This window comes from Leucopleurus acutus (assembly GCF_964270905.1).
Source record: "Leucopleurus acutus genome assembly, chromosome: X".
Lineage (NCBI taxonomy): Eukaryota > Metazoa > Chordata > Mammalia > Artiodactyla > Delphinidae > Leucopleurus > Leucopleurus acutus.
This window is the reverse complement of record NC_139148.1, coordinates 12,078,748-12,106,263: the sequence shown is the minus strand read 5'-3', so window position 1 is coordinate 12,106,263 and position 27,516 is coordinate 12,078,748. Positions and strand designations below refer to the sequence as shown.

The 27,516-nt window shown below is 42.2% G+C and overlaps 1 protein-coding gene across 1 annotated transcript; it reads left to right on the top strand.

Moving 5' to 3' along the window:
• ACE2 (angiotensin converting enzyme 2) lies at positions 1-27,095 on the top strand. Its single transcript, XM_082864315.1, has 12 exons — positions 1-66; positions 2,975-3,144; positions 5,743-5,969; positions 8,496-8,640; positions 11,040-11,138; positions 15,152-15,274; positions 15,686-15,858; positions 17,073-17,131; positions 20,176-20,276; positions 21,697-21,813; positions 23,702-23,896; positions 26,223-27,095. The coding sequence occupies exons 1-12, from the start codon at positions 55-57 to the stop codon at positions 26,329-26,331; spliced, it is 1,530 nt and encodes a 509-aa protein (XP_082720441.1). The 5' UTR covers positions 1-54; the 3' UTR covers positions 26,332-27,095.
• The last annotated feature ends 421 nt before the right edge of the window (positions 27,096-27,516 follow it).

The window sequence follows — 27,516 nt, the reverse complement described above, 5'->3', positions numbered from 1 at the left end:
TACCCTTTGACAGTCCCCTTTGGAGAGAGACCGAGCATAGATGTTACCAAAGAAATGCAGAACCAGGTAGGAAGAAGACACCTTGAAAACCAAATCTAAATCCTCAACCTCATTTCTTTTTATGCCATCCTTCTCTTCTTGTCTTATGAAAACATGTAAATGAGAAAATGTTCAAGCTAATTTAAATTTATTTCTTATGTAGCTGTCTTTTCATGGAAAAGTAGTTTACAATGTCAGTGACATCAAGTACCTTCAATAAGTATGGTATTGATCTTGCTGAGAGATATTAAAAGTAGAGATGACCTGAGTTTTCCATTAAGCAATAAGATGTGGAATTATCAACTGGTTGCCATAACTCTTTCTAAAGTTAGTCATTGCGGTGGACCTAGAGTCTGTTATACAGAGTGAAGTAAGTCAGAAAGAGAAAAACAAATACGGTAAGCTAACACATATATATGGAATCTAAAAACAAAAAGTGGTTCTGAGGAACCTAGAGGCAGGACAGGGATAAAGACGCAGACGTAGAGAATGGGCTTGCAGACATGGGGAGGGGGAAGGGTAAGCTGGGATGAAGTGAGAGAGAGGCATGGACATATATACACTACCAAATGTAAAATAGATAGCTAGTGGGAAGCAGCCACATAGCACAGGGAGATCAGCTCGGTGCTTTGTGTCCACCTAGAGCGGTGGGATAGGGAGGGTGGGAGGGAGGGAGACAAGAGGGAGGGGATATGGGGATATATGTATATGTATAACTGATTCACTTTGTTATACAGCAGAAACGAATTCAACATTGTAAAGCAATTATACTCCAATAAAGATGTTAAAAAAATATAGTCATTGCTAAGTAGTCAGTAATCTCTGAATAGTAAAAAAAGGATATCATTAGAAGATTTTTGCATATTAAAAATCATTATTGTTAAAAATATTACAAGAGTCTAAAATAGTTTTTAAATAAACTTGTTTTACCATCTTGGTATAATTGTTTAAATTCTCTATGTTCCCTTCCATTGATTAAATAATATTATAGTTATAATTGTGTATTTTTCTTTATTCAGCTAATAGCCTACATTTCTGGGTAGGAGCCATAATCATACATCTACTGGCTGTGTAAAATTTCTTCAGATGGTTGCACCATGGTTTGCTATTTATGCACTGCTTGTTAACAGTTTTAAATCTGTAAGCAGCAATGCAATGAACATCTTCACCTACGTAACATACTCCTGGGAAAAGTCCATAGCAGAATGAAAACGTGAAGCTGCAAGGGCCCCTAAACTCCTGCAGCCGTTGTAGCCCCACTTTGCAGTTGAGCAGCAGCAGAGGCCCATCTTTATGTAGCTCCGTAGCCTATCTACGGTGTTTTCACACCCACCATCTCTCCTAATGTTATGTTTACGACAAACCTATGGGACTGCCAGGACAGGTATTGTGATAGTTCCATGTTGTAGGTGAGGAAACTGAGGCTTGGGTAAATGATTTGTTCAAAGTCACAAAGACAGTCAGTGACAACTAAGGTTGGAACTGAGAACTTCTAATATTTCCAGCCTGGTTTTCTATCCATTCATTCTTCATTCAGCAGATGTTAATTGTGCTTGCCCGTCTACGCTGTTTTAGTATATGTTCATTCTCCTTAAGAATGCCATACTCACCAATAGCAATATTGACTGACATTAAGCCTTTAAAGGTCAAAGAAAATATCCATAGTGTCTGCTATATCCAGTTGCATATCCCCAAGGCTGACATAGCAGAAAAAACAAACTTGACTGGTCTTTAAGATGAAAGGAAGTTTTCTGTGTCACTAAAACGTGATTCATTAAATATCTGCCCATTATACAAACTTAGTTTGACTGATATGGGCCTTATGTCCAAAGAAGTCTTGGTCAGCTCCAGAGACACTGGTTCCCAGAAGAGTTTGCTGAATCGCAGACACCTTCTGCTGCCCCTCTCCAGTTCCAGAACATTCTGAAAGTTTAGATTCCCATACAGACTATGAAGCCAAGGCACCCCCTACCCTTCGGCTGCTGGGTCACATGTGGGCCTTTTTGTTTCCAAAATCACGCAACTTCATGTCTGCTTTATTGTTTGTGTCTTCTAATGAGCCTAATGCCAGGGCCTTGCCCATCGAAGGAGATCAATCAAGGGATGTTGTCTTGAGTTGAACAGTTTTTAGCAAAGAGAAGGTCATTATCGTTTGTGTTTATACTTGGAACATAAAGAATAAAGACAAAAAACTTCACACATGTTCTCACCCCGTCTACTGTTAACATTTTAATGTATTTTCTCATTAAGATTATACCATATAAGTGGTTTATATATTTTACTTTTTCACTATTAAATTATTAAAAATATCAATAAAAATTCTTTATAAATCTAATTTATTTAGATTTTCCATTCCACAAAGGCATCATTATTCATTTAACCATTCTGGTGGTTGTTTCCACTTTTCCCTCTATTAAAAATCATTTTAGGGCTTCCCTGGTGGCGCAGTGGTTGAGAGTCCGCCTGCCGATGCAGGGGACACGGGTTCGTGCCCCAGTCCGGGAAGATCCCACATGCCGCGGAGCGGCTGGGCCCGAGCCATGGCCGCTGAGCCTGCGCGTCCGGAGCCTGTGCTCCGCAACGCGAGAGGCCACAACAGTGAGAGGCCTGCGTACTGCAAAAAAAAAAAGAAAATCATTTTACACGTTGTACACCTTAAACTTACACAATATATCAAATTATTTCAATTGAAAATTAATAATAAAAATCATTTTAAACATAATTCTTCGACCTAATTTCTGAGAATTTCCTAGGTTAGTTCCCTAAAGACAGGATTACTGAGACAAAGAGTATAAACGCTGTGAAAGCTGTCCATACATGTTGCCAAATTGCCTTCCAGAACAGTTATGCCTTTGTACACATCCAACAGAAAGAATGCCGTGATTTTAATGCTAGAATTAAATGCTGGGTATTTTTTTGTTTTTTTTTCTTCCAGTCCTGGGATGCAAAGAGGATATTCAAGGAGGCTGAGAAGTTCTTTGTGTCTATTGGCCTTCCTAATATGACTCAAGGATTCTGGGATAACTCCATGCTAACTGAGCCAGGCGATGGCCGGAAAGTGGTCTGCCACCCCACAGCATGGGACCTGGGGAAGGGTGACTTCAGGTAGTGAGGCTGATGTGTACACAGCTGATACTAAAATGGGAGACAATGGAGGGATGAGGATGAATTTGGATTCCTTCTCTGCTTCTCTGAGCACAGAAGAGATGAATGAATTCTTCTTGAACGAAGGCTGGGAGCCCATGAGAGCACATCTGGGCTTTCCAAGGAAAAGGGGATTGTCAGCAGGCCCTAACTTGAACCTTTAGACAGTTTGCTTCATCTGAGATGATATGCACCCATTAGAGTTGCATGGTCATGGGTATGGTGGTGACCCCATTAGGAAAGGGTTGGTGCAAGATTTATGGAAGATGGGTATGTGAGTCAGGCATTGATCCCCACCTCCGTTTCCCTCTTCTGAGTGAGCTAGGACAGGTGAATAGATAAGCTGGTATGTGTCATTAAGAGAAACACAGAGAACACTCCATGGGAATTGGAAGATAAGTGACCACACCTGGAATAGGGGTTTGGCTCAGACAGGGCTCTTCAGGTGGCATTTGAGTTGGGCTTGGAAGACAAGAAGGGTTTGGACAGACAGAGCTGGGAGGGACACGGGGCTGGGAGAATAGCAGTATCAGATGCAGAGAGGCAGGACCAGTGTTGTGTACTGGAGTCAGCAGGTTAGGCTAGAATAAAGGGCGTGTGAAGGAGGGTCTGTGTGAAATGGCAGAATGAGCACAGGCTTTCTAACCCCAGCTGTGTCACTTAATGAATAGGCATCCTTGGGCAAGGTATTTAACCTTCTTGGGTTTCAGTTTCTTTATCTATAAAGTGGAATCGTAATTCCCAGTTGGCAGGTTTGTGAGTGTCTTAGGTTGGGTTCCCTGGCTTGAGATGGAGATTCTTGTACACGTGTTTCACCGAGGGAGAGCTTGCAGGCAAAGGGGAGTGAGGGAAGCAGGATGGGGCAGGGGAAAGAGTTAAGTAAGGAGGTGGTCTCTGCTAGAGACTTGGCCTCAGCCTGATCCCACGGGGCTCTCTGGAGCATGATTTGTACCACAGAGTCGGTCACATCTTGAGACAAGAGGACTGGCCCTTTGTACCCCATATTACTCAGTCATTGGCTGTGGACTGCCCCAGAGTATGGGGCCATATAACCTCCTGGTTGAGGCACCTCCCATTTAGCCAAAAAACATTAAAGAAGGAAGCAGCTGTTGGCCAACAGCCAGGACTCAGACAACTGGGAGATGGGTGGACCTTTCTGGTAAAGCAGATCTAGGCAGGGCCCCAGCCGCATGCGCTAGAGTAGGGGTTGGCAGTCCTTTCCTATAAAAGGTCAGATAGTAAATAGTTTCTTTAGGCTTTGCAGGTCTCTGTTGCAACTACTCATCTCTGCCCTTGTGGCATGAAAGCAGCCATAGATAATACAGAAACGAATGGTTAGGGCTGTGCCCCAGTAAAGCCTGATCTATCACAGCAGGTAGCCAGCTGCAGGCCATAGCTCACTGACTCCAGTACTAGGGTGAAGCTGAAAAATGAGTAAGTGTATGTGAGCTTCCTAGCACAGGATCTTACACACGGTAGATAGTAACTATATAATAGCTATTCTTATAATTGTGCCGAAAGAGTATAGAGAAAAACCAAGTTAGAGAAGGAGGTCATATTGGGGTGTGCAAAGGAGGTTGAGTTTATCCCTGAGCAGCGGGAGTCCTTAAAGGGTATTTGTCAGGGGGATGACGTGGTGCTCAGAGTGGTGGGAAGACGACTGAACCTACTGAAATATGACCCCTACACTCATCTGCATGAAATTGCTCTTGCCAAGTTGAAAAGGACCAGCACCTAATTGCCAAATGCCATCCTCATACCATTGGGCCACAACAGCATGGGGCCGTGTTGAGGAGTTGTCTTTGAAGTGCTCTTGTTCACTGATGTCTGCATCGTCATTCCTTCTGGACTTCTTTGACTTCCCTCTCTGTCTCCTTTTCCTCTCTCCACCCTGTACATCCTGGGACCTCCTGGGGCTTTGTCCTTGGCCCTCTTTTCTTGCCATCCTACACAGCTTCATGGGCCATCACATCCACTCCCTGACTTACATGCTAATGATTCCCAAGTATCAATTTCTAGCCCTTTCTCCTACCAATACTATGTCCTGGCTGTACCAGACTGCTGGCTGTGTCCTGAATGCCACATTCTTTTCTCAAGCCATCCTCACTGAGCGCTTCTAGGAATGTCAGTCTCTTGTCCCTCCCTGCCATTTGCCTGGCAAAGCCCTGCATGTTGATCAAGGTCCAGCTTGCTCATTGCATCCTGAGTTATGCCCTTCCTGGGGGCTTCCAGAAGACTATGCCTCCATATACTCATTGTTGTGCCCAAGGCCATGTCTACTGATCACTTGTAGAGTACTTGCCTCAGAGTTTTTGTAGTAGACGACTCTGTTTATCTTCCTTTCTGTTAGTCTGTGATCAGGAGGACAAGATTCAGCCCTGCCCATCACTTTATATTGAGCACCTAGTACAGTTTCTAGGACGTACAAGATAGGTCCTCAAGAATCATTGGTGAATAAGTCTTGGAAAGGTGAATGCTATGGAAATCCCATATAACTCCATTGTGATGATTAAATGAAATTCAATGAGATTCATTTTAATCTTGCCCATTTTTGTTCAGGATCAAAATGTGCACAAAGGTGACGATGGATGACTTCCTGACAGCCCATCACGAGATGGGGCACATCCAGTATGACATGGCGTATGCCACACAGCCCTACCTGTTCAGAAATGGAGCTAATGAAGGTTTCCATGAAGCTGTTGGGGAAATCATGTCACTTTCTGCAGCTACACCTCACTATCTGAAAGCCCTTGGTCTTCTGCCCCCTGATTTTTATGAAGACAGTGGTATGGACATGTTTTCATGGCCTGTTTTGGGTATTCTTTAGTCTGACATGGGCAAAGGTATTTATTGTCATGCATAGGATATATTTAATTTTTGCCATGTAAAATATAAGTTATTTATGGGTAACTGGAAATTGCTACTGGTTAAAAAAATTTTAAGTATATAGTATAATATGCCAGCTTCTGGTTTTGTATCTTTGAAAAGGGCATAAGAGAGGTAACTAAGTGAATGGTCTTGGGACTCTAAGAACCATCTAACAGAAGCTTTTTAAAAGGATGCTAAAACAGGCCCACAGAACTGAAATGGCTTATCCAAGGTTACCCAGCTAATTAGTGTCAGAGTTCTGACTGAATCCCCTGGTTCTAGGTAAAAACCAAAACAGTGGAGCTGGAACAGATTCTAACAACCATTTTGCAGAGGAAGCAAACTGAAGACATGAGAGGGACAATAATTAACCCAAGGTCAAGAAGCAACATGGCAGAACCGGAAGCAGAGCCCTAATCTATAACTTTTCCCATAATATTATTCAAAGCAAAGTGTAACTTGAAATTTGGGAGTTCTTAAGGAACAGGTGGTGGAATATCAAGATTGGAGGAGACTGAAACGTTTTGTTCATGTGGCCGAAGCATGAATTTGCCCCGTAACATCCCCTCAGATTCAGGCCATCCTTCAGCATCTTTGCCCGAGGCAGCCTGTTTCTCTTTGGATGGGTTGGACTTGATGGAACACAACCGATATTCACGAGATCCAGATTTTTCTGTGAGGATTTTTTCTTGTAAAAGGAGGACACTTAGGGCCAATATGTTCTTCTTTCCTATGTATTTCTCTCCCCTCATTTTAGCAATTTGGGACATAAACTTCAGCTCTGCCTACTAGTACATTTAGTCGATGAGGTCCAGGTCATGAGCTCCATCCTTGTGTGGGCAATTCGCTTTGCCTCGACTTCTGGCTCCAGACCTTGATCATCTCACAAGGACCTGGGAGTAGGTCAGTGTAAAGCCATCATCATGTCTGAAAAATTTACTGTGAGCACAGACCCAGTGGATGATAGACAAGTAGCAGCATCCTCCCATGAAGGGAGCAACAGAGGAAAGGGGGTTCACAGTAACTACACCTGTTTCCTAATTTTAAAGTATCATTCTCAAGTCAATTAACAGACCATTATTAGTTTTATCATTTTTTAATATTCCTTGACAGCAGTCAAAGATGGTTGAATCACTAAGACAGTACTAGGCATGGTTAAACCACTGATTTGAAAAACTCCTGCTTCTTTCCTTGGCTCTGGCCCTGATCTATGAATGATGCTAAACAAAATAAGGTCCTTCATTCCTTCTCTCTCTCTCTCTCTCTCCTTCTCCCTCTCTTCCTTTCTTCTTCCAAAAATATTTATTGAGCACTTACTATGTGTAAAGCATTTTAAAAGACACTAAATACATTGGTGTGCCAAGTAGATAATATCCCTCTGCTTACATTCCAGTGAGCTTCATTTACGCACTAGATATGAGCTCCACTGCCTTTTTACATCACTAATAAAGGATAAATGAAATAACATAATTTGTTAAAGCATTTTAAACTCAGGTAAGGAAGATGTCAGTAAATTTAAAGTACATTGTACTTCTGGTCATCCAGTGGATGGTTTCCTCTAGGGAGGCTCGTTTTTGTTGTTTTTTCCCTTCCCTGGTTTACTGGCTTTTGGCCACATCTGTTTAATATTTGTTTATTTAGCAAAGACTCACAGAGGACATCATGTAGCAGACACCAGGCTAGGTATACAGTCTTGAATGAGAATTGACAGTCACTGCCTTCATGGAGCTTGCAACAATAAACAGTGTGGGGCTTCCCTGGTGGCACAGTGGTTGGGAATCCGCCTGCCAGTGCAGGGGACATGGGTTCGAGCCCTGGTCCGGGAGGGTCCCACATGCCGCAGAGCAACGAAGCCCATGTGCCACAACTACTGAGCCTGCACTCTAGAGCCCGTGAGCCACAACTACTGGAGCCTGTGAGCCACAACTACTGAAGCCTGCGTGCCTAGAGCCCGTGCTCCACGGCAAAGAGAAGCCACCGCGATGAGAAGCCCGCGCACCGCAATGAAGAGTAGCCCCCGCTCACTGCAACTAGAGAAAGCCTGCATGCAGCAAAGAAGAGCCAACACAGCCAAAAATAAATAAATAAATAAATAAACCAAAAAAGATAAACAGTATGACTAGGAAAGTAGATAAAATACCCCTAATTAGCTCTGATAAGAAGTACTTAAGGAAGGCAACGGAAACTAATAAAGAAAAAGGATTAGGGGTTCCTTGTAGATTTATTTAACCTGATCTATCCAAGGCTTCACCCTACTCCAAATCCCTCAGCTGAGAAAACGAATATATACATATTATTATGTCCACTGTCAATATTTCTCATGTGATCATCCTTACAGTAAGTATATCTTGAGGAATAATATCTTGAGGTTAGGAAATTATCTAATACAAAACGTCCGCTGTCACCCTCATCTTAATGTTTATCCTTTCCCATTTTATTTTCAGCAACAGAAATAAACTTCCTGCTCAAACAAGCACTTACTATTGTTGGAACTCTACCGTTTACCTACATGTTAGAAAAGTGGAGGTGGATGGTCTTTAAGGGTGAAATACCCAAAGAGCAGTGGATGCAAAAGTGGTGGGAGATGAAGTAAGTCAATGAATATGCAATCAGTAAAATGTTTCCTCATGAGTTTGCTGTTTATTTAAAAGCATTTGGTTGGCCTGTGTCCACACACTCACATACACACACAGACATCATATACTTAGTACCAGTATCTGTATTTTATTGCCTGAGGGCTTCCTCTGGTCACTAGGACCCTCCTATGGAGAAAAGACTGAGGAACTATGTGTGATGGGAATTGGTGGATAAGTACTTCAGCTCCCTCGCCCTCAGCGGGGAGAATTCTGAGGTGAGTGCTCTACGTGGGATCCTAGAGTTCCTCAGTGGGAATAGGCTCCAGTTACCCACTGTGGTGACTTGCTTGATAACACACCTTTTGGGGGCTGCTTTCCTTTTCCTGTCTCACTTCCTCACTCCTTTGCCTGTGTTTCCTGGGATCACATCCCAGGGCCTGATCTCAGGGTCTGTTTGGGTGAGAACCCACCTAAGACAACTGGCACTGGAGTTCTCAGAGAATTCTTCCTAGTCAGAATAACTGGGATTTCAGTGGCTAAATCTTGAAATCTAGTGATGTGGGGCTAAGTATGTGAAAATGAGAGAGAAGTGTATTCAGGCTAGGGAAATGCCATCACATACCACACACACACACACACACACACACACACACACACACACACACATTAACTGCCTCCTTTTTATTTTTTAAGTCTCCATTTGGGAGCTTTCTCAGATAATGTTTCCTTGGCTCTGCCCCACCCCCCAGCAGGGTCAAGTGACATAATTTCTCATGCTCTATCTTAAGTATTGAGGCACCCATTAAACTGTGATATTATTTCGGAAGTGATCAATTTATTCATTTTTATTTTTGCTTTTGCCCATTCTTTGAAACAAAAATATTTACCCCACATTTTAGGTAAAGCACTGGGGAATCCGATGCTGATCATTTCTGATGTTCTCCTCGACTTCAAAGAACTTCTAGTCTATGGAGGAATGCAGGAAATGAAAGCACTGCAACGTGTTGGGTTGTGATGGGAGAATGTGGGCATCCATGAGCATCCAAGGGGGGATCCAAAACCCTGGCTGATAGGTCAGATGAGGAGAGGCATCCAAACAGCTTTGAGAAAGATGTGGGATTTAACCAGGGGTATGTAGAGGGGAAGGGAGAGAATTCCAAGCTAGTGAGAGCCTGCTGCATTTGGGCAACAGAGGGCGATTCCTTTCAGTAGTTTCAGCGCTACCTCATTCATCACCGTATCCCAAGTGCCTTGCACAGTGCCTGGCACATGCAAGTATGAAATAAATGATGAAAGTATTACAGAAGAAGATGGAAGGAAGGAAGTTAGGAAAGAAGGAATGAATGAATGAACGAATGAAGGAAGGAAAAGAAGAAAGAAAGCTTCTCCTCACCATCTATTAGTCAGACTCCTGTCAATTATTTTTCTTTATTTTTCCTCTCTGTGGTGAAGATCTACCATTATAACATTCAGCCCCATATCCGTAAGTTGAAGTCAGTGCCACTCTTCTGCCAAGATTCTCTCTGGTGACATAAACCCTCCTTGGGAGGGAGGAGGCAGCATCTGTAGTAGCTGTTGCTAGCATTTGAGTATTACTGAAATTATGTCTATCATGATCCCACAATGAGAAAGGACGGATGTATTCACTTTAAACAATGCCAAATACATGGTTTTCCTACCTTTTTTTTTCTGATCAAATTAATTTTTGATCCCTTTTAGTTTATTTCCAAAGGTACATGGAATCAGACCCTTAAAATGATTCATTAATGCATTAATTACTCTATGCATTCAGTGAATCCACGTGAAGTCTTTTCTTAGCATTGCCATCGTGTCTGACACTGGAACTGTAAAGATGACCAAAACACAGCCCCGCCTGCTAGGGCAAGTCTCCAGGGCAAGAAGGAGCTGTATGTGAATAATTATAAAACGGAGAGAGAAATGGCAAAGGAGGCAGAGCTAGAGAAGGCCAAGGGAGCTGGAGGGTTCACTGTGCTGGCAGGTGGTTGGGATCAGGGGCAGGCCTCACAGAGGAGGGGACATTTGAGCTAGCCTTGAAGAATCAGTGAGATTTCAATTTTAGAAAATTCCGCCTACGAGGAGCCCATAAAATGTAGTGCCGGAGAGGAATTATTAGGACTTTCACTGTATGTTTTTGGCCACGCAATGCACTTTAGTAAATTAGTATTTTGAAGGTACAGCTATTTTCCAGTGCTGTAGACTGGCTGAATCTAAAAAATAAAGAGATGACTACATGATGCACTTTATTCTGTAATTCTTTACACTGTTTCAATTTCACCTGACAACTAATTTCAGTAGAAACGCCATTGGCTGATGACACTGCACTAATGACACCATCCATACTTTCTCACGATGAGTGACCCAGAGCTAACGTATCTTCTTTTTTCCCCAAAGGCGAGAGATAGTCGGGGTGGTGGAGCCTCTGCCCCATGATGAAACATACTGTGACCCCGCGTGTCTGTTCCATGTTGCTGAAGATTACTCATTCATCCGGTAAATGACAGTTTTCTTCTATTTCACTTCTAGGATTTGTGGACAGAGTGACAACTTTAATTTCTTTTTCTATCTCCATTCACCTCCCCCTTAGATCCTCAAAATAGATGATCAGTTTCAATTCGATTTAACTCAACATGATGTATTGAGTTAAATAAAACTTACATGAGATCTTTTCTCCCACCATCAGGGAATTTATAGTATCCTCGGGAGAAATAGAAATATATTTTTGTTTGTCTTCTTGTTACTGACAGAGTGCAGGGTGATTGTAATAGAGTATTTTTATTTATTTATTTATTTATTTTGAGTGACTAATATGGGTTTTTTTGAATTTTATTTTATTTTTTTATACAGCAGGTTCTTATTAGTCACCCATTTTATACACATCAATTTTGTTTATCTTCTCAAAGAACCAGCTTTTAGTTTTATTGATCTTTGCTATTGTTTTCTTTGTTTCTATTTCATTTATTTCTGCTCTGATCTTTATGATTTCTTTCCTTCTGCTAACTTGGGTTTTGTTTGTTCTTCTTTCTCTAGTTCCTTTAGGTGTAAGGTTAGGTTGTTTATTTGAGATTTTTCTTGTTTCTTGAGGTAGGCTTGTATAGCTATAAACTTCCTTCTTAGAACTGCTTTTGCTGCATCCCATAGGTTTTGGGTCGTTGTGTTTTCATCGTCATTTGTCTCTAGGTATTTTTTGATTTCTTCTTTGATTTCTTCAGTGATCTCTTGGTTATTTAGTAACGTATTGTTTAGCCTCCATGTGTTTGTGTTTTTTACGTTTTTTTCCCTTTAATTCATTTCTAATCTCATAGCATTGTGGTCAGAAAAGATGCTTGATATGATTTCAATTTTCTTAAATTTACTGAGGCTTGATTTGTGACCCAAGATGTGATGTATCCTGGAGGATGTTCCGTGCACACGAGAAGAAAGTGTAATCTGCTGTTTTTGGATGGAATGTCCTATAAATATCAATTAAATCTATCTGGTCTATTGTGTTATTTAAAGCTTGTGTTTCCTTATTTATTTTCATCTTGGATGATCTGTCCATTGGTGTAAGTGAGGTATTAAAGTCCCCCACTATTATTGCGTTACTGTCGATTTCCTCTTTTATAGCTGTTAGCAGTTGCCTTATGTATTGAGGTGCTCCTATGTTGGGTGCATATATATTTATAATTGTTATATCTTCTTCTTGGATTGATCCCTTGATCATCAATGTAGTGTCCTTCCTTGTGTCTTGTAACATTCTTTATTTTAAAGTCTATTTTATCTGATATGAGTATTGCTACTCCAGCTTTCTTTTGATTTCCATTTGCATGGAATATCTTTTTCCATCCCCTCACTTTCAGTCTGAATGTGTCCCTAGGTCTGAAGTCGGTCTCTTGTAGACAGCATATATATGGGTCTTGTTTTTGTATCCATTCAGCAAGCCTGTGTCTTTTGGTTGGAGCATTTAATCCATTCACGTTTAAGGTAATTATCGACATGTATGTTCCTATGACCATTTTCTTAAGTGTTTTGGGTTTGCTTTTGTAGGTCCTTTTCTTCTCCTGTGTTTCCCACTTAGAGAAGTTCCTTTAGCATTTGTTGTAGAGCTGGTTTGGTGGTGCTGAATTCTCTTAGCTTTTGCTTGTCTGTAAAGCTTTTGATTTCTCCATCAAATCTGAATCAGATCATTGCCAAGTAGAATAATCTTAGTTGTAGGTTCTTCCCTTTCATCACTTTAAATATATTATGCCACTCCCTTCTGGCTTGTAGAATTTCTGTTGAGAAATCAGCTGTTAAACTTATGGGAGTTCCCTTGTCAAGGGAAAAACGTATGTCATTTTTCCCTTGTTGCTTTTAATAATTTTTGTTTGTCTTTAATTTTTGTCAATTTTGATTACTATTGTCTCGGCATGTTTCTCCTTGGGTTTATCCTGCCTGGGACTCTCTGCTCTTCCTGGACTTGGGTGGCTATTTCCTTTCCCATGTTAGGGAAGTTTTCAACTATAATCTCTTCAAATATTTTTTCGGGTCCTTTCTCTCTCTCTTCTCCTTCTGGGACCTCTATAATGCAAGTGTTGTTGCATTTAATGTTGTCCCAGAGGTCTCTTAGGCTGTCTTCATTTCTTTTCATTCTTTTTTCTTTATTCTGTTCTGCAGCAGTGAATTCCACCATTCTGTCTTCCAGGTCACTTATCTGTTCTCCTGCCTCAGTTATTCTGCTGTTGATTCCTCCTAGTGTAGTTTTCATTTCAGTTATTGTATTGTTCATCTCTGTTTGTTTGTTCTTTAATTCTTCTAGGTCTTTGTTAAACATTTTTTGCATCTTCTGGATCTTTGCCTCCATTCTTTTTCCGAGGTCCTGGATCATCTTCACTATCATTATTCTGAATTCTTTTTCTGGAAGGTTTCCTATCTCCACTTCATTTAGTTGTTTTTCTGGGGTTTTATCTTGTTCCTTCATCTGGTACATAGCCCTCTGCCTTTTCATCTTGTCTGTCTTTCCGTGAATGTGGTTTTTGTTCCACAGGCTGCAGGATTGTCGTTCTTCTTGCTTCTGCTGTCTGCCCTCTGGTGGATGAGGCTATCTAAGAGGCTTGTGCAGGTTTCCTGATGTGAGGGACTGGTGGTGGGTAGAGCTGACTGTTGCTCTGGTGGGCAGAGCTCAGTAAAACTTTAATCCTCTTGACTGCTGATGGGTGGGGCTGGGTTCCTTCCCTGTTGGTGGTTTGGCCTGAGGCGACCCAACACTGGAGCCTACCCGGGCTCTTTGGTGGGGCTAATGGCGGCCTCTGGGAGGACTTACGCCAAGCAGTACTTCCCAGAACTTCTGCTGCCAGTGTCCTTGTCCTCACGCTGAGCCACAGCCACCCCCTGCCTCTGCAGGAGACCCTCCAACACTAGCAGGTAGGTCTGGTTCAGTCTCCTGTGGGGTCACTGCTCCTTCCCCTGGGTCCTGATGTGCACACTACTTTGTGTGTGCCCTCCAAGAGTGGAGTCTCTGTTTCCCCCAGTCCTGTCAAAATCCCGCTAGCCTTCAAAGTCTGATTCTCTAGGAATTCCTCCTCCCGTTACCAGGGCCCCAGGTTGGGAAGACTGATGTGTGGCTCAGAACCTTCACTCCAGTGGATGGACTTCTGTGGTATAAGTGTTCTCCAGTTTGTGAGTCACCGACTCAGCAGTTACAGGATTTGATTTTATTGTGATAGCGCCCCTCCTACTGTCTCATTATGGCTTCTCCTTTGTCTTCGGATGTGGGGTATCTTTTTTGGTGAGTTCCAGTGTCTTCCTGTCGATGATTGTTCAGCAGTTAGTTGTGATTCCGGTGCTCTCGCAAGAGGGAGTGAGCACATGTCCTTCTACTCTGCCATCTTGAATTGGCAGGACGACTAATATCTGTAATAGAGCATTTTTAACTTGAAGCCCTAAGACCTATGTTCTTCCCCTCTTAGCTCCAGATCTTGAATTTGTTGAGTCTCAGTTTCTTTCTTTCTTTTTTATTTACTTATTTGGTTGCTCCGGGTCTTAGTTGTGGCATGTGGGTTCTTTAGTTGTGGCATGTGGGATCTTTAGTTACGGCATGTGAACTCTTAGTTGCGGCATGCGGGATCTAGTTCCCTGACCAGGGATCGAACCTGAGCCCCGTGCATTGGGAGCACAGACCCTTAGCCACTGGACCACCAGCTAAGCCCTGAGCCTCAGTTTCTTTATTTGTAAAGTGGAAATAATATTGTTGATCTGCCATAAGTATCGATTGGCATCATTTATGTGAAAGGGCTATAAATCTGTAAAACACAATATAAATGTGAGCTAACATTTAACAAAATAATACTGCCTTTTTGTCAGCTGATACATGAATGCAAGTATGATGAGTCTGTAGGGTTCATGTTTGGGTCTTTCTGGAGGGAAAAGAGGTTTAACTGGTACTTCTTTGGTGACTAGGGCTTCAACATTTAAATATATGCCCCAATCTTTGATTCTAGCACAGAAACTAAACACAGGACAACTTCTTTTCTTTATCTCTTTTACAGATATTACACAAGGACCATTTATCAATTCCAGTTTCATGAAGCCCTTTGTCAAACAGCTAAACATGAAGGTCCCCTGTACAAATGTGATATCTCGAATTCCACCGAAGCTGGGCAGAGGCTGCTGTAAGAGATGCTTCAAAATATTGAACCTCTCATTCCTATTTAATGTTACTCATTTCCACGCCTAGGTTTGAATTTGATTTCTTTGCTCTAAAAAGAAAATTGGGGGCCTCAGAATGTTCTCATCCACAAATTAAATGTTTGTTTCGTGGTCACACAGGAACCTGGACCATGTGATGGCTGGACAGGCCACCTCCTCTCTCCATGTCATAACTACAGAGCTCTTTTTGTAGTAACTGAAGGGGAAGAGAGATTGAAGGATGAATACATCTGTTAACATGGCTTCTTTTCTTATTTGCCAGGAGCAAACTTAGTCAAGCCAAAGAGGAGAAAGTATAGATTGTACATGTAAGTAGATGTACATCTGGAAGCCCTCAAAAGGCTCTGAACCCACCCTCCCCTTTTTTCTTGTAGCCAAATGCTGCACCTTGGAAAATCAGAACCCTGGACCTCAGCATTGGAACGTATTGTGGGAGTAAAGACTATGGACGTAAAACCACTGCTCAACTACTTTGAGCCGTTGTTGACCTGGCTGAAAGAGCAGAACAGGAATTCATTTGTGGGATGGAGAACAGACTGGACTCCATGTGAGTACATTGAGTTGACACATTTCTAACTGCCCACTTTCTGCTTCCCCTAGTCCTCTCTGGCCCCAGTCTCATGGGACTGTGACACAGCTGAATATGTTCTCCCTCTACTTAGCCCCTGTACTACGGTGGTAGCTGCCATTTTATCTGGGAGGAAACACATTTGTTGAGCAGCTACTATGTACCTGGCACAGTGAAAACTACCTCTCTCTCTCTTTTTCAAGTCTGCTTTACTAGCCCCATATTTAAAAGAGTCTAACGGTCTCCAACCCACTGTATTCGAATCCGGCTCGTCAAAGACAAATACTTTTAACAATTTTAATGCTATTGCCTCTCCTTTCTGGCAGTTACTTTCATATTTTTAAACAGTTTGTTTATGTTGTCATTCCCCTGTCACTCACTTTTAGGCATGCACTTCTGCCTGCTCTTCTGCCTCCTTTTCTCATTCTCCCAATTAGGTTTGACATAATTTTTCATAGAGAAATTATCAATATTTGCATCATTTTGCTTGCAGAACCAAGTAATATACTATTTTATATCCTTTCTTATGTGGTTTTTTGTTTGTCCTGGAGTTTCTATTGCCTCATTTTTTTTGTATGCCTAATTTGCTATGTACGTCACATTCATCTTTTTCAACTATTCCAACATATCTATTCTTTTCAGTCTCATTTTTTCCTAAAGAACTCCCACTTAGAGTCCTCCTGTCTCAATGTGGACCACAGTTTTCATCCTGAGTCATCCCTTTGCTGCTGTCCTGGGTTGAATCCACTGCTTCCTGGATGCCATATCTTCTTTCGTGAATTACCTCTTGTTTTGCTGCACAGCCTCCAAGTGACTTTCTAAGCAAGAGCTCATGGGGTAGGAACACCAACTGTTCCCCAAAGTGTCTTTAACCAGACCTTGAGTTTCATTCCCCTTGTTTTCTGTCCAGTATCTTTTTCTCACCCGCTACTGTACCTGAATCCCAAGCCCCTCCGGGATTCTGTGGGACTTTGGGGGTCTGTGCTGCCTCTGTGTACACATTAGGGCATGGCTTCCTGACCCTTGCAAAAGCACTTACCACTCCTCCATAACTTCTCATTTTCCAAAATTGTGTTTATACCTTAAAAAATTCCTTTACTATCACTTTAGTGGGATCTTGGGAGAGGAAGGAAATAAACACATATGGTCAATCTGTCATCTGTAACAACAGTCTGTTATTTCTCTTTAATCAGATTCTAACCAAAGCATCAAAGTGAGGATAAGCCTAAAATCAGCTCTTGGAGAAAAAGCTGTGAGTATTCTACACAGTGCGTCTATGACTTTCAATGTATTCCCTTAAATAGGGCACAACAAGCCCATTCCAGTGTGGTCTAAAAGATGAGAGGACACATGGTTCTCTTAAAAAGCTCTAGATTCTGCCCTTTGGCTTTGGGGTTGTTTGGTTTTTTAGTAACACATTCATTCCTTATTGGATTGGCTATGCCTCCTCTTTCCTTGTGACTTTGAAGGTGTTATGAAGATCAATGAGAAAACATCCAATGTTAAGTATCAAATACCCACCCTCCCAATTCACTCTAATCACCATTACTTGTATTTGAGGAAGAGGACATGGTTATATTTTGAGAGAATTTTGTTCTTAGAAGCACTGTAGGCAGTTTTGCGTTGTTTTGTCTTAGTCAATCATCTATATCCTGGAAGCTTGTTTTAATCTTAGACCTCAGCCCTGGACCTGCTTAATCGGAATCTGCATTTTAACAAGCCCCCCAGTGGGTCTGTAGACACAATAAAGACTGGGAAGCTCTGATTTAGAACACAGTTTCTCAAACGTGGCTGCACACTGGAGTCATTTGGGATTTTTGAAACATATCAGTGCTTGAATCCCACTCCCAGAGATTCTGACTTAATTGCTCTGTGGTGTGGCATCAAGTCATCAAAGCTCCCCAGGTGACTGATTACGGCACGGTTTGAGAACCACTGATGTAGAGATGCATTTCAGGACAACAGAATGTTTTACAGAAAATCAGATTACTTACACCTTCATGTGAATTACTTTGATCAGCTATTCCTTTCTCCTAAACACCTGTCTCAGGTTATCCAGTTTGAAGCAGTAGTGGCTTTGATTGGGAAAGAGGAGAGGAGAGGGTCGCCCCAGGCAGATGGGGATCAAAGGCGTGGGTGGGCTTGTGGCATCCTGCAGGCTTTGCAGGATTAGAGGGCAGCCTGACACTATTGGGTAAAACAGTCCAGGGTGCTACAGAAAATTGTTCTTTGCACTGGATAGACCCAAAGATGGCATTTCTACCCCCTTACTTTTCCTGGTAAGTTAAATATTGTCCAAGGTTCCACAGTAGTTGTAGTGTAACTTTCATAGATAAGTAAGACGTTTAAACATAAATAACATAGTAGGAGTAAAAAAGGAACGTTTAAGAAAGAAATAATAAAAATGGAAGTGCATCACTTCCCAAACTCTAAAAGTTCAAGTTCCTATTTCTTAACAATCATTGAGTATCTCTGGGATCATTTCTCTTTCTGTCATATTTTTATTAGCTCTTCCTTGGACTAATGAAATTTAATTATTATAATTTAAAGTATCTGGTAGGTCAGGATCCTTTTCAATTATCTTCTTTTTTCTTGCCATGTGTCCCCATGTTCTCTTTCCATGCAGTGAGGGATCGGTAGTCTTCAGAGGGGTTGATGGTGTAACGTTCTGAGGCCTATTCACTGAGCGAGAGGCTGCTTTGACGAGACCAGAACCATACTTTTAGCCAGAATAACGGCCCAGTTCAAGCTATTTCATGGCAAAGTCCACCTGGATCTTTGACACTAATTTGAGAACTTGGCCTTTGCTTTTTTTGAATATAGAAATAGTAACCAGAATATTAGTAATAATATTAATAATATCATTATTACTATTAAAGCAACTTTTTCCAACAGCTGTGTGATATCAAGCTGGGGTCAATGTAGCAACCCTTTGAAATCCTTTTTAAAATTTATTTTATTTATTTTTTAAATTAATTTTTATTGGAGTATAGTTGCTTTACAATGAAATCTTTTCTTTAAACAGCTAAAATTTTAGATTTACTTCTGAAAATGTAATTACATTTTTAAAAATTGAAGTATAGTTGATTTACAATGTGTTAGTTTCAGGTGAACAGCAAAGTAAATCAGTTATACATATACACATATATTTTTTTCAGATTCTTTTCCCATATAGGTTATTACAAAATATTGAGTAAAGTTCCCTGTGCTATACAGTAGGTCCTTGTTGGTTATCTATTTTATATATAGTAGTGTGTGTATGTTAATCCCAATCTCCTAATTTATCCCTCCCCCACTTCCCCTTTGGTAACCATAAGTTTGTTTTCTACGTCTGTGAGTCTGTTTTTGTTTTGTAGATAAGTTGATTTGTATCATCCTTTTAGATTCCACATATAAGCGATATCATATGATATTTGTCTTTCTCTGTCTGGCTTGCTTCACTTAGTATGATCATCTCGTAATTGTTTTTCCTAGAAGGGGGAGAGATGCAAACTTCGTGCTATTCATGATCTCTACTGCCATCTACTGGAGGAAAGAGTGAACGCTTTTTTCTCTTTCAACAGGTTTTTCCTGGACGATGCAAATACACAAGCCATTGGTTTAGCACTGAAACACAAGAACAAATTACCTTGTTTACAAAAAAAATTTTTTCCTTTGAACCTCAAGTTTCTTCTTTTTTTTACACTTACACATATCCAAGAATTTACTATAAAAATAGTAAAAACTCAGCATATTTGTTTACAGTATATGGACATTTTAACCAAAACCAATGGCTCACATGACTCCCATCTATAAACCTTCCCTCCGGGTGTTTATTTCAGCTTGCATCAAACTAAATTAAAAGGGCCAGTGAACGCCATGGTTTTTAAAGCGTGGCAGCGGGACCAGCTCCCACCATCTGGGAGCTTGTTAGAGATGCGATTTCTTGGGTCTCCTCCCAGACCTTCTGAATTAGAAACCCTGAGGCTCAGGCCCAGGATTCAGTGGTTTAACAAGCCCTCCAGGTGATGCTGATGCACACTCAAGTTGGAGGTTACTGACGTCACGCAGAGCAAGAATCTTTGGCATATTAGACAATTTAAAAATAACGCTTGTGGGGAAATCCCTGGCGGTCCAGTGGTTAGGACTTCGCGCTCTCACTGCCAAGGGCGTGGATTCATTCCCTGGTCGGGGAGCTCAGATCCCACAAGATCCCACAAGATGCACGGTGCGACCAAAAAAAAAAGCTTTTAGAATATCAGGTTTTAATGTACCCCACGATCTCTACTGAGCAATGTTTTTGTTTTGAATTTGCAGTATGAATGGAATGACAATGAAATGTACTTGTTCCGGTCGTCTGTTGCATACGCCATGAGAGAGTATTTTTCAAAAGTCAGAAACAAGACCATTCCTTTTGGGTGAGTTGATTTGCTGTGCTGTCAATCAGTATTTCCCTTACTCTTGGGTCTAAGAAAATATTATGCTTCAACTTTTATTCAAATGAAATTAAGAAAAACCTCCTAATAACTTTTAAATCTCTTTGATCTCTTGGAATTTGGGCCAGTCTATTTAGGGATGATTGTGACTTATTTGACTCGTAGGTGACAAGAGCACTGTTATTATTAAATGGCCCTCTCCTCTCCTCTCTCTTCCCTTTCCACCCCCTTCCCTCCTCTCTCCTCTTTTCCTCTCCCCTTCGTTTCCCCAAATGCTCTCATCCACCCTCAGCACTGAAAAAAAAAAAAGGCAGAAATCTCTGCTTTCATTCATGAGCTTCTATTCTAATGTATCTGTTTTGTGTGTGTGTTATAGACAGTCGACAAAATATGTAAATATGTAAGTAGTAGAATTCGATGGTGATAAGTGCTAGGGAGAAAAATTCAACAGGAAAGGAGCTAGGGAGTGCTGGTGTGTGTGTGTGTGTGTGTGTGTGTGTGTGTGTGTGTGTAGGGTTCAATTTTAACTAAAATGGTCAGAGAAAGCCTTGTTAATATTTGAGCAAATAGCTGAAACAGGAAAGAGAGTCACGGGTGCAGACTGTGTGGGGAAATGTTTCAGCTGGGAAAATAGCAAGTGGAAAGATCCCGAGGGACAAATATCCTTCACCTGTTGAAGGAGCAGCCAGGAGGCTAGTGTGGCTGGAGCACAGTGAGCTAATAGAAGACCAGTGGGAGATGTGGTCATGGTGGGACTGGGCCAGGGTGGGTGGGGAGGCGAGAAGAAGTTCATGTGTGCCTCCCAAGCCGTTCTAAGGCCACTGGCTTTCCTTCCGGGCGAGGAAGGCTCTGAGCCCTGTGATCTGCCTTGGGTTTTATTAGGATCAGTCTGGCAGCTGTGAGAGCAGAGTCTTGTCACATCGTACTGTCAACCCAGCTCATCACCCTCACGGTGGGGGTAACATGACGGTTTTTGCTGGGAGGGGCAAGGTTCAAAGATACCAACGCACCACCTCTGTCCATGGAACAGGGCCATTGCTGCCTGCCATGTTGTTTAGCACGAGTCTGGGTCACCAACGATTCCTTGCTGATTCTGCTACTGCTTTCAGTTTGAAATTTTTCTATGATTGGAAAAAAAACCCAAACTGTTGTTCTTATACGGTGGCAGAACTAACAGCGCCAAGACTTGCTGTCACACCTTATGTAGTTGAGTTCGTGTGCTTTGGGCACTGTTAAGCTTGTTGGGACAATTACATCCTTCCATGACGGGCCCTGCCCCACGTCTCCCTACTTTACCCTGTGATCCTCCCCCCATCTCCTTTTCACCAGCAGGAGAAGTTTTCATTCTCTTTACAGTGTCCTCTGTGCCACCAGGGAGGATGTTTCTTTTGTTTCTCCACAGGGAGAAGGACGTGTGGGTGAGTGACTTGAAGCCAAGAATCTCCTTCAACTTCTTTGTCACTTCACCTAAAAATATGTCTGACGTCATTCCTAGAACTGAAGTTGAAGAGGCCATCAGGTGATACTTTACTTTCTAATGCACGAGAGCAGGGCAAGGGGGTTCCCCAATGCAGCAGCAACAGTAACGAATATTTGGTGTGCTTATACAGTGCCAGGCACTCTTCTGAGTCATTTACATGTTTTTCCTCATCTTAAAAACTTGGGTTTTAATTCCAGAATCTCATAGCAAGGGGATTGTCTTAATTGGGTTTATCCAGATACAGGTCCTTAGACAAGGATTTGAGTGTAAGTAGTTTATTTGGGAGGTGACCTCAAGAAACACGGATGGAGGAATGTGGACAGGAGACAGGATGGAAGGAAGGTAATAAAGGACACGTTATGAGCAAGTTACCACTGTGGGCAGCTAGAGCTCCATTCTGCTGGGAATTCTGGGAGACGGCATAGAATATGCCCCTCAATTGTCCCATCAGAGCTGGGCTATTTATTCACCACCTCCCATCAGTCACTGGTTGAGAACTGCTTACAGGGGAGACTAACTTCCCAGCATTGCTGGCCTGCAAGCAGGGCCGAATCTTGTGGCCTGAGAATGCTCTTGGGAAAAGGCAGCAGATACTGGCTGAAGGAAGCCTGGCCAGCACACCCGGAAAATGGTAAGAGCAGAGGGCACATGGGCAGGTGTCGCCATCATTTGCTGTAGGGACTTTGATGTAGGATCCATTTAACTAACCAAAGTCTGAAACAAGGTAGGCAAGGATAGGATTCCTTAGACACTGGTTAGCCTCCATTCCAAAAGAGGGACTTGCTATTGGTGGTGAGTGTTCAGAAGGGACAGTTTTCCCAATTTGCCTCAGCTGTTTCCCAAAACAGCAATAGTGAATAATGGAGAGATGTAGGTGTTTCCCCCTGTCATTAAAAAAAAAAAAAAAAAAGAGGCTTCAGCTACTCACTGCTACAGGAAGTGCTCACTAGGTGGCACTCTTGAGCTGCTGGTCATCTTCGGAAGCAGAAACAAGACTTGCTGGGCAGAGTGGGCCTAGAAAATCTGGTTTAGTGGGGTTCACAACCGGAGCACGCCCAGAGACTCACTGGCTGCCTCCACGTGACTTGTCCTGGGGAAAAGCGCCAGCTGAGATCATCATGAAGGAGCCCCGCCCTCCTGCAAGCTACAGGGGTCCTCAAACTTCCTGTTTCCAGAATGCCCAGACTCTCAGGCAGAGGTTGCCAGGGGTGACATGCCTAATGCTGCTTTGACCTCTCTCTCTCTCTCTCTCTCTCTCTCTCTCTCTGGGTGGACTCTGACCTCCTCCTGACCTGCCCTATGCCCAAGGGCAGGAGGATGTGATGCCAGACACTTTGGTTTTCAATCTAGAATATTGAACATTTCACTGTTTTTTGTTTTAAAAATAATCTTCACCTTTTTTTTGGCAAAGGCTCCTTCCCTGTATTCCTCCCCAGTGCTGCCTTTTAGTGATAATTTTGGATGTCAACACCTTTCATTTGTAAAATACAACTGTCAAGACTTGTGTAGAGGGACTGTTTCATTTGTAGAAGAGGTGGATGCAGTTGTCCTTTTCCATTATTTGATATAACATCATTGTAGACATACCCTGACAGAAGGGAAATTCTTACCAAACATGCTAACTTTGCCTTTACAACGCAGTAGTCACAAATGAACAAATGCCAACCATTTGCACGTTTCCACACTTGCAGCCTAATTTTCCAATGGAGCTGTTTCCAAGCCTAATCTAGGTTACAAGATAGGAAGGATGTATAATTGTCAAAACTCAAATCTTTCACTGAACCTGGTTATTTACTTTGATTTCATTGCTTTTTTAGGTATACATTTTTAGGATAAGCTTTATCAAATCCGTTTGGGAACTATGATGTAAGGAGTCAATAATTGCACACAGTTTTCTTTTGCCTAAGTGTTTTGCTTTTGGGAATAGGATGTCCCGGGGCCGTATCAATGATGCTTTCCGCCTGGATGACAGCAGCCTGGAGTTTCTGGGGGTTCAGCCGACGCTGGCACCCCCTCATGAGCCACCTGTCACCGTATGGCTGATTATCTTTGGGGTCGTGATGGGAGTGGTAGTGACTGGTATTGTTGTGCTCATCTTCACTGGCATCAGAGATCGAAGAAAGTAAGTGACCTTTCTTAGACTTATCTATCCTAAAACAGAAAGGTTTAGGGAAAACTAACTGGAAATTTTGCAGTAAGTGGTAGGTTGTACAAGCCAATTCCTTATTTGGACAATTTCGCAGCTACATATTCTTATGCATCCCCTAGAAATTTACCAGATTTCATCAGCACTTTGCCTCCCTAGCAGAGCCCCACCATACAGGACATGTCCAGCCTGGAGTTGGCTGGTGTGCCCTGGTAAACTCCAGCCTGGCCCACAGCATCATTGCCCCCACCGCTAAGAGGCACTCCAAGCCCAGCAGGAGTGAGTGGGCTCAGGGCGTTATCCTTACTGATGAGTCCTCCTCGGTCTAGAACTGACCTTAGAGGCTGGATTAGTGATGGATTTGAACTGTGAAATCATTCGAGAATGAGCTCTGAGATTTGCTCCAAACTGCTACACTCGAGTCCTCTTCATCCCTCCTCTGATAGCACAGACGCCCTACTGTTCCCTCAGTTGATGGGTCAGGCACCCTCTAATTTGTTCTTGAGTTGAAGATCCAAGTTCATGGAGGATTTAAATCACCAGAGACCTGATGTATAGTCTTGCCCTGCCACTAGATTTGTTTTCTGACCTTGAGACGTCATTTACGTTTGTTGGGCTTATATAATTGAAGTTAATCATATTTTATACACCTTACAAAACTCTTTGCACACTTTCGGCTGTTTAAACATGTTCTTCAACTTTTACATGCACTAGTCTATTTTGCTCAATTTTCTTCACTATATTATTTGTTCTCCCAAGTAACTTCATTTTTTAAAATAGGCATTTACTAGAATACATTCATATAGTTAAAATTTTTTAAGTACAAAAGGATACACAGAGTCTTCTGTCACTCTTTGCTTCCAAGTTCCCTTCCCAAAGCCAACAAAAACGATCGGCTTTTTAAAAATTTTTATTTTATATTATAGTTGATTTACAATGTTCTGTTAGTTTTAGGTGTACAGCAAAGTGATTTAGTTATACATATATGTCTTCTTTTTCAGATTCTTTTCCCATATAGGTTATTACAGAGTATAGAGTTCCCTGTGTTACACAGTAGGTCCTTGTTGATTATCTGGGTTTTTTTGTTGTTGTTTTGTTTTTTTGCCGTACGCGGGCCTCTCACTGTTGTGGCCTCTCCCGTTGCGGAGCACAGGCTCCGGACGCGCAGGCTCAGCGGCCATGGCTCACGGGCCCAGCCGCTCCGCGGCATGTGGGATCTTCCCGGACCGGGGCACGAACCCGTGTCCCCTGCATCGGCAGGCAGACTCTCAACCACTGCGCCACCAGGGAAGCCCGATTATCTGTTTTATATACAGTGGTGTATATATGTTAATCACAATCTCCTAATTTATCCCTCCCTGCCCTTTCCTCTTTGGTAATCATAAGTTTGTTTTCTAAGTCTATGAGTATTTCTGAAAAACGATCAGTTTTTTGGAGACCCAATGAAGCAGAATCTTTGTTTTAGTAAGACCTGCAGACTTGGGCACACATTACAGTTTAACAAGCACTCCTCTACATACTAAAAACTTGCACATGAGACGCTATTCCAAAGTTAATTCACTAAAGAACTTATTTGGAAGCCCCTCCTTCATGCTACACACTATGTTAATAGAAGGTACAAAAAGACTGTCAACCGTGCTCATGTATTTCTTACATTAGTGTTCTCAGTGACTGTATGATGTAAATATGTAATTATCTTCATGTATATATAAAACTGAGATTCAGAGAGGCCAAGAAACTTTCTCAAGTTTGCACGGCTAGTCAGTAACACATGAGGATATATGCTTGGTTTCTAAAGCTGGTTATTGTACTACAAAGCAGGCCTACCCTGATCTTTATACTTTGGAAGTTGATAATTTAGTGGGGAAGCTTTTTAAAATGAAGTGATTGGCTGAATGATCACTGAGTTCCTAAAAATAATAATAATGGTCAATATTTATTGAGGATTACATGCCAAGTACCGTGAGTACTCTGCCAGCATTATTTCATTGACTTCACATGATTGCCATCATTTGCCAAATAGGCAAACTGAGACACGGAGGCCTCTGCTCTCTGACTCCAGAGTTTATACCCTAACCAATCTCCTGTGCTCTGCCAGCCATCGTGCCGACCAATCATGGGCCTAAAGAAGTGAATCCGATGCACTCTGGGTGCCTATGGTCCATTGAGAGGGGGCTGGTATGCAAATGAATACAGGTGATAAGATGCTGAGACAAAAAAGATGCCTGGGCCCAGTGGAGTCCAAGGGAGGCCGTGTCATTCTAACATCACAATATTAAGGTGACTTCACTTTATTTAACAGGAAAAATCAAGCAAGCAGTGAAGAAAATCCTTATGGCTCCGTGGGCTTGAGTAAAGGAGAAAATAATCCAGGATTCCAAAATAGTGATGATGTTCAGACTTCGTTTTAGAAAAATCTCTTTTATTTCCTCTTGAGGTGATCTTATTGTATGTAAATGTTAATTTCACAGTACAGAACATAGGAGATTATAAGGATGTCATTAAATGTCAAAGCTGTGTCTCTGTTCAGGAAAAGTTGTCCAAAGAAGACATGCCTGAGGAGAGGGCATCTTCACTTGCATCGCCTTTAGTATTTGTTTCTGCCTCGGGATTTGACTTTTCTGTTTCCTGAAAGAGGTGTTTCTATGTTTCTCTAAGAGAATAGAGAAAGTTTGTCTTTCGCCTCACACGCTGTTCAGGGGTAATAGAAATGGAAATGTCCGTTGTGTTGCTGGAGTTGAAAAGAAAGGAGACATGGCAGGAGCAGGTGTTGGGCTCTGGTGTGGAACCTGGGTGGATCACTCTTAAAGACGGTGCCTGTGAACAGACGGAGCTGCAGGGATGGAGAACAGCACGCACTGTTCACTTGGATTGAATTCAAGTGTAAAGGATGTCATGCTCTCTTCACATTAACTTGATCTAAGTACTCTAGTGATTTCCCCCAGTGATGATTGGACTGGAACATGCCTTCTTCAGGGTGACAGGGCTACAGAAGAGAGAAGAATCCAGAGAGCCATTGGAGGACATTGCCTTCTCACTTCCAAGCTGCCTGATCACCATCTTCCTGACAACATCAAACTAGCCCCAGGGGCCTCTGTGAACCCCCCTCCGGAGCACCCGTGATAGAAACTCGCTTCCGCTGCTCTCTAACCGTGGAGTGCACGGAGATCCCAACTGAATGTCACCCTCTGAAGTGGGCTCCCAATCTCTTAAATCTTTTGTATTTGCCCACAATGTCTGAGTAGTGCTGAGCACGAAGCAGACACTCAGTAAATACTCGATTTACACACTCGTGTGGTCTTATGTGTGCTCCGTGCTCGGGTTTCTGTGGCTTCAGTCTGCTTTTCACTTCCAGGGACAAAGTTGCCATCTGACTGTCCAGGACTCTTGACCTCCCATATGTCTTGGAATGTATCCCAATGCCTTCAGTTGCTTTATATTTCTTGTATAAATCAATTATAAAATCAGTCGAAAAAGAGTTGTGTTAGAGCGTCTACACCATCAGGTTAGGAACCAAACCTGGTAATGCTTTTATATATCTCAGAGCCCCCAGCCCAGTTCTGAGCACAGCATCCAATACAGACCTGAAAACTGAT

Coding starts and splice junctions, on each gene's coding strand:
- ACE2 (XM_082864315.1), top strand. Junction 11,139..15,151: donor GAAGATTACTCATTCATCCG/GTAAATGACAGT, acceptor TCTCTTTTACAG/ATATTACACAAGGACCATTT. Junction 23,897..26,222: donor GGCATCAGAGATCGAAGAAA/GTAAGTGACCTT, acceptor TTTATTTAACAG/GAAAAATCAAGCAAGCAGTG.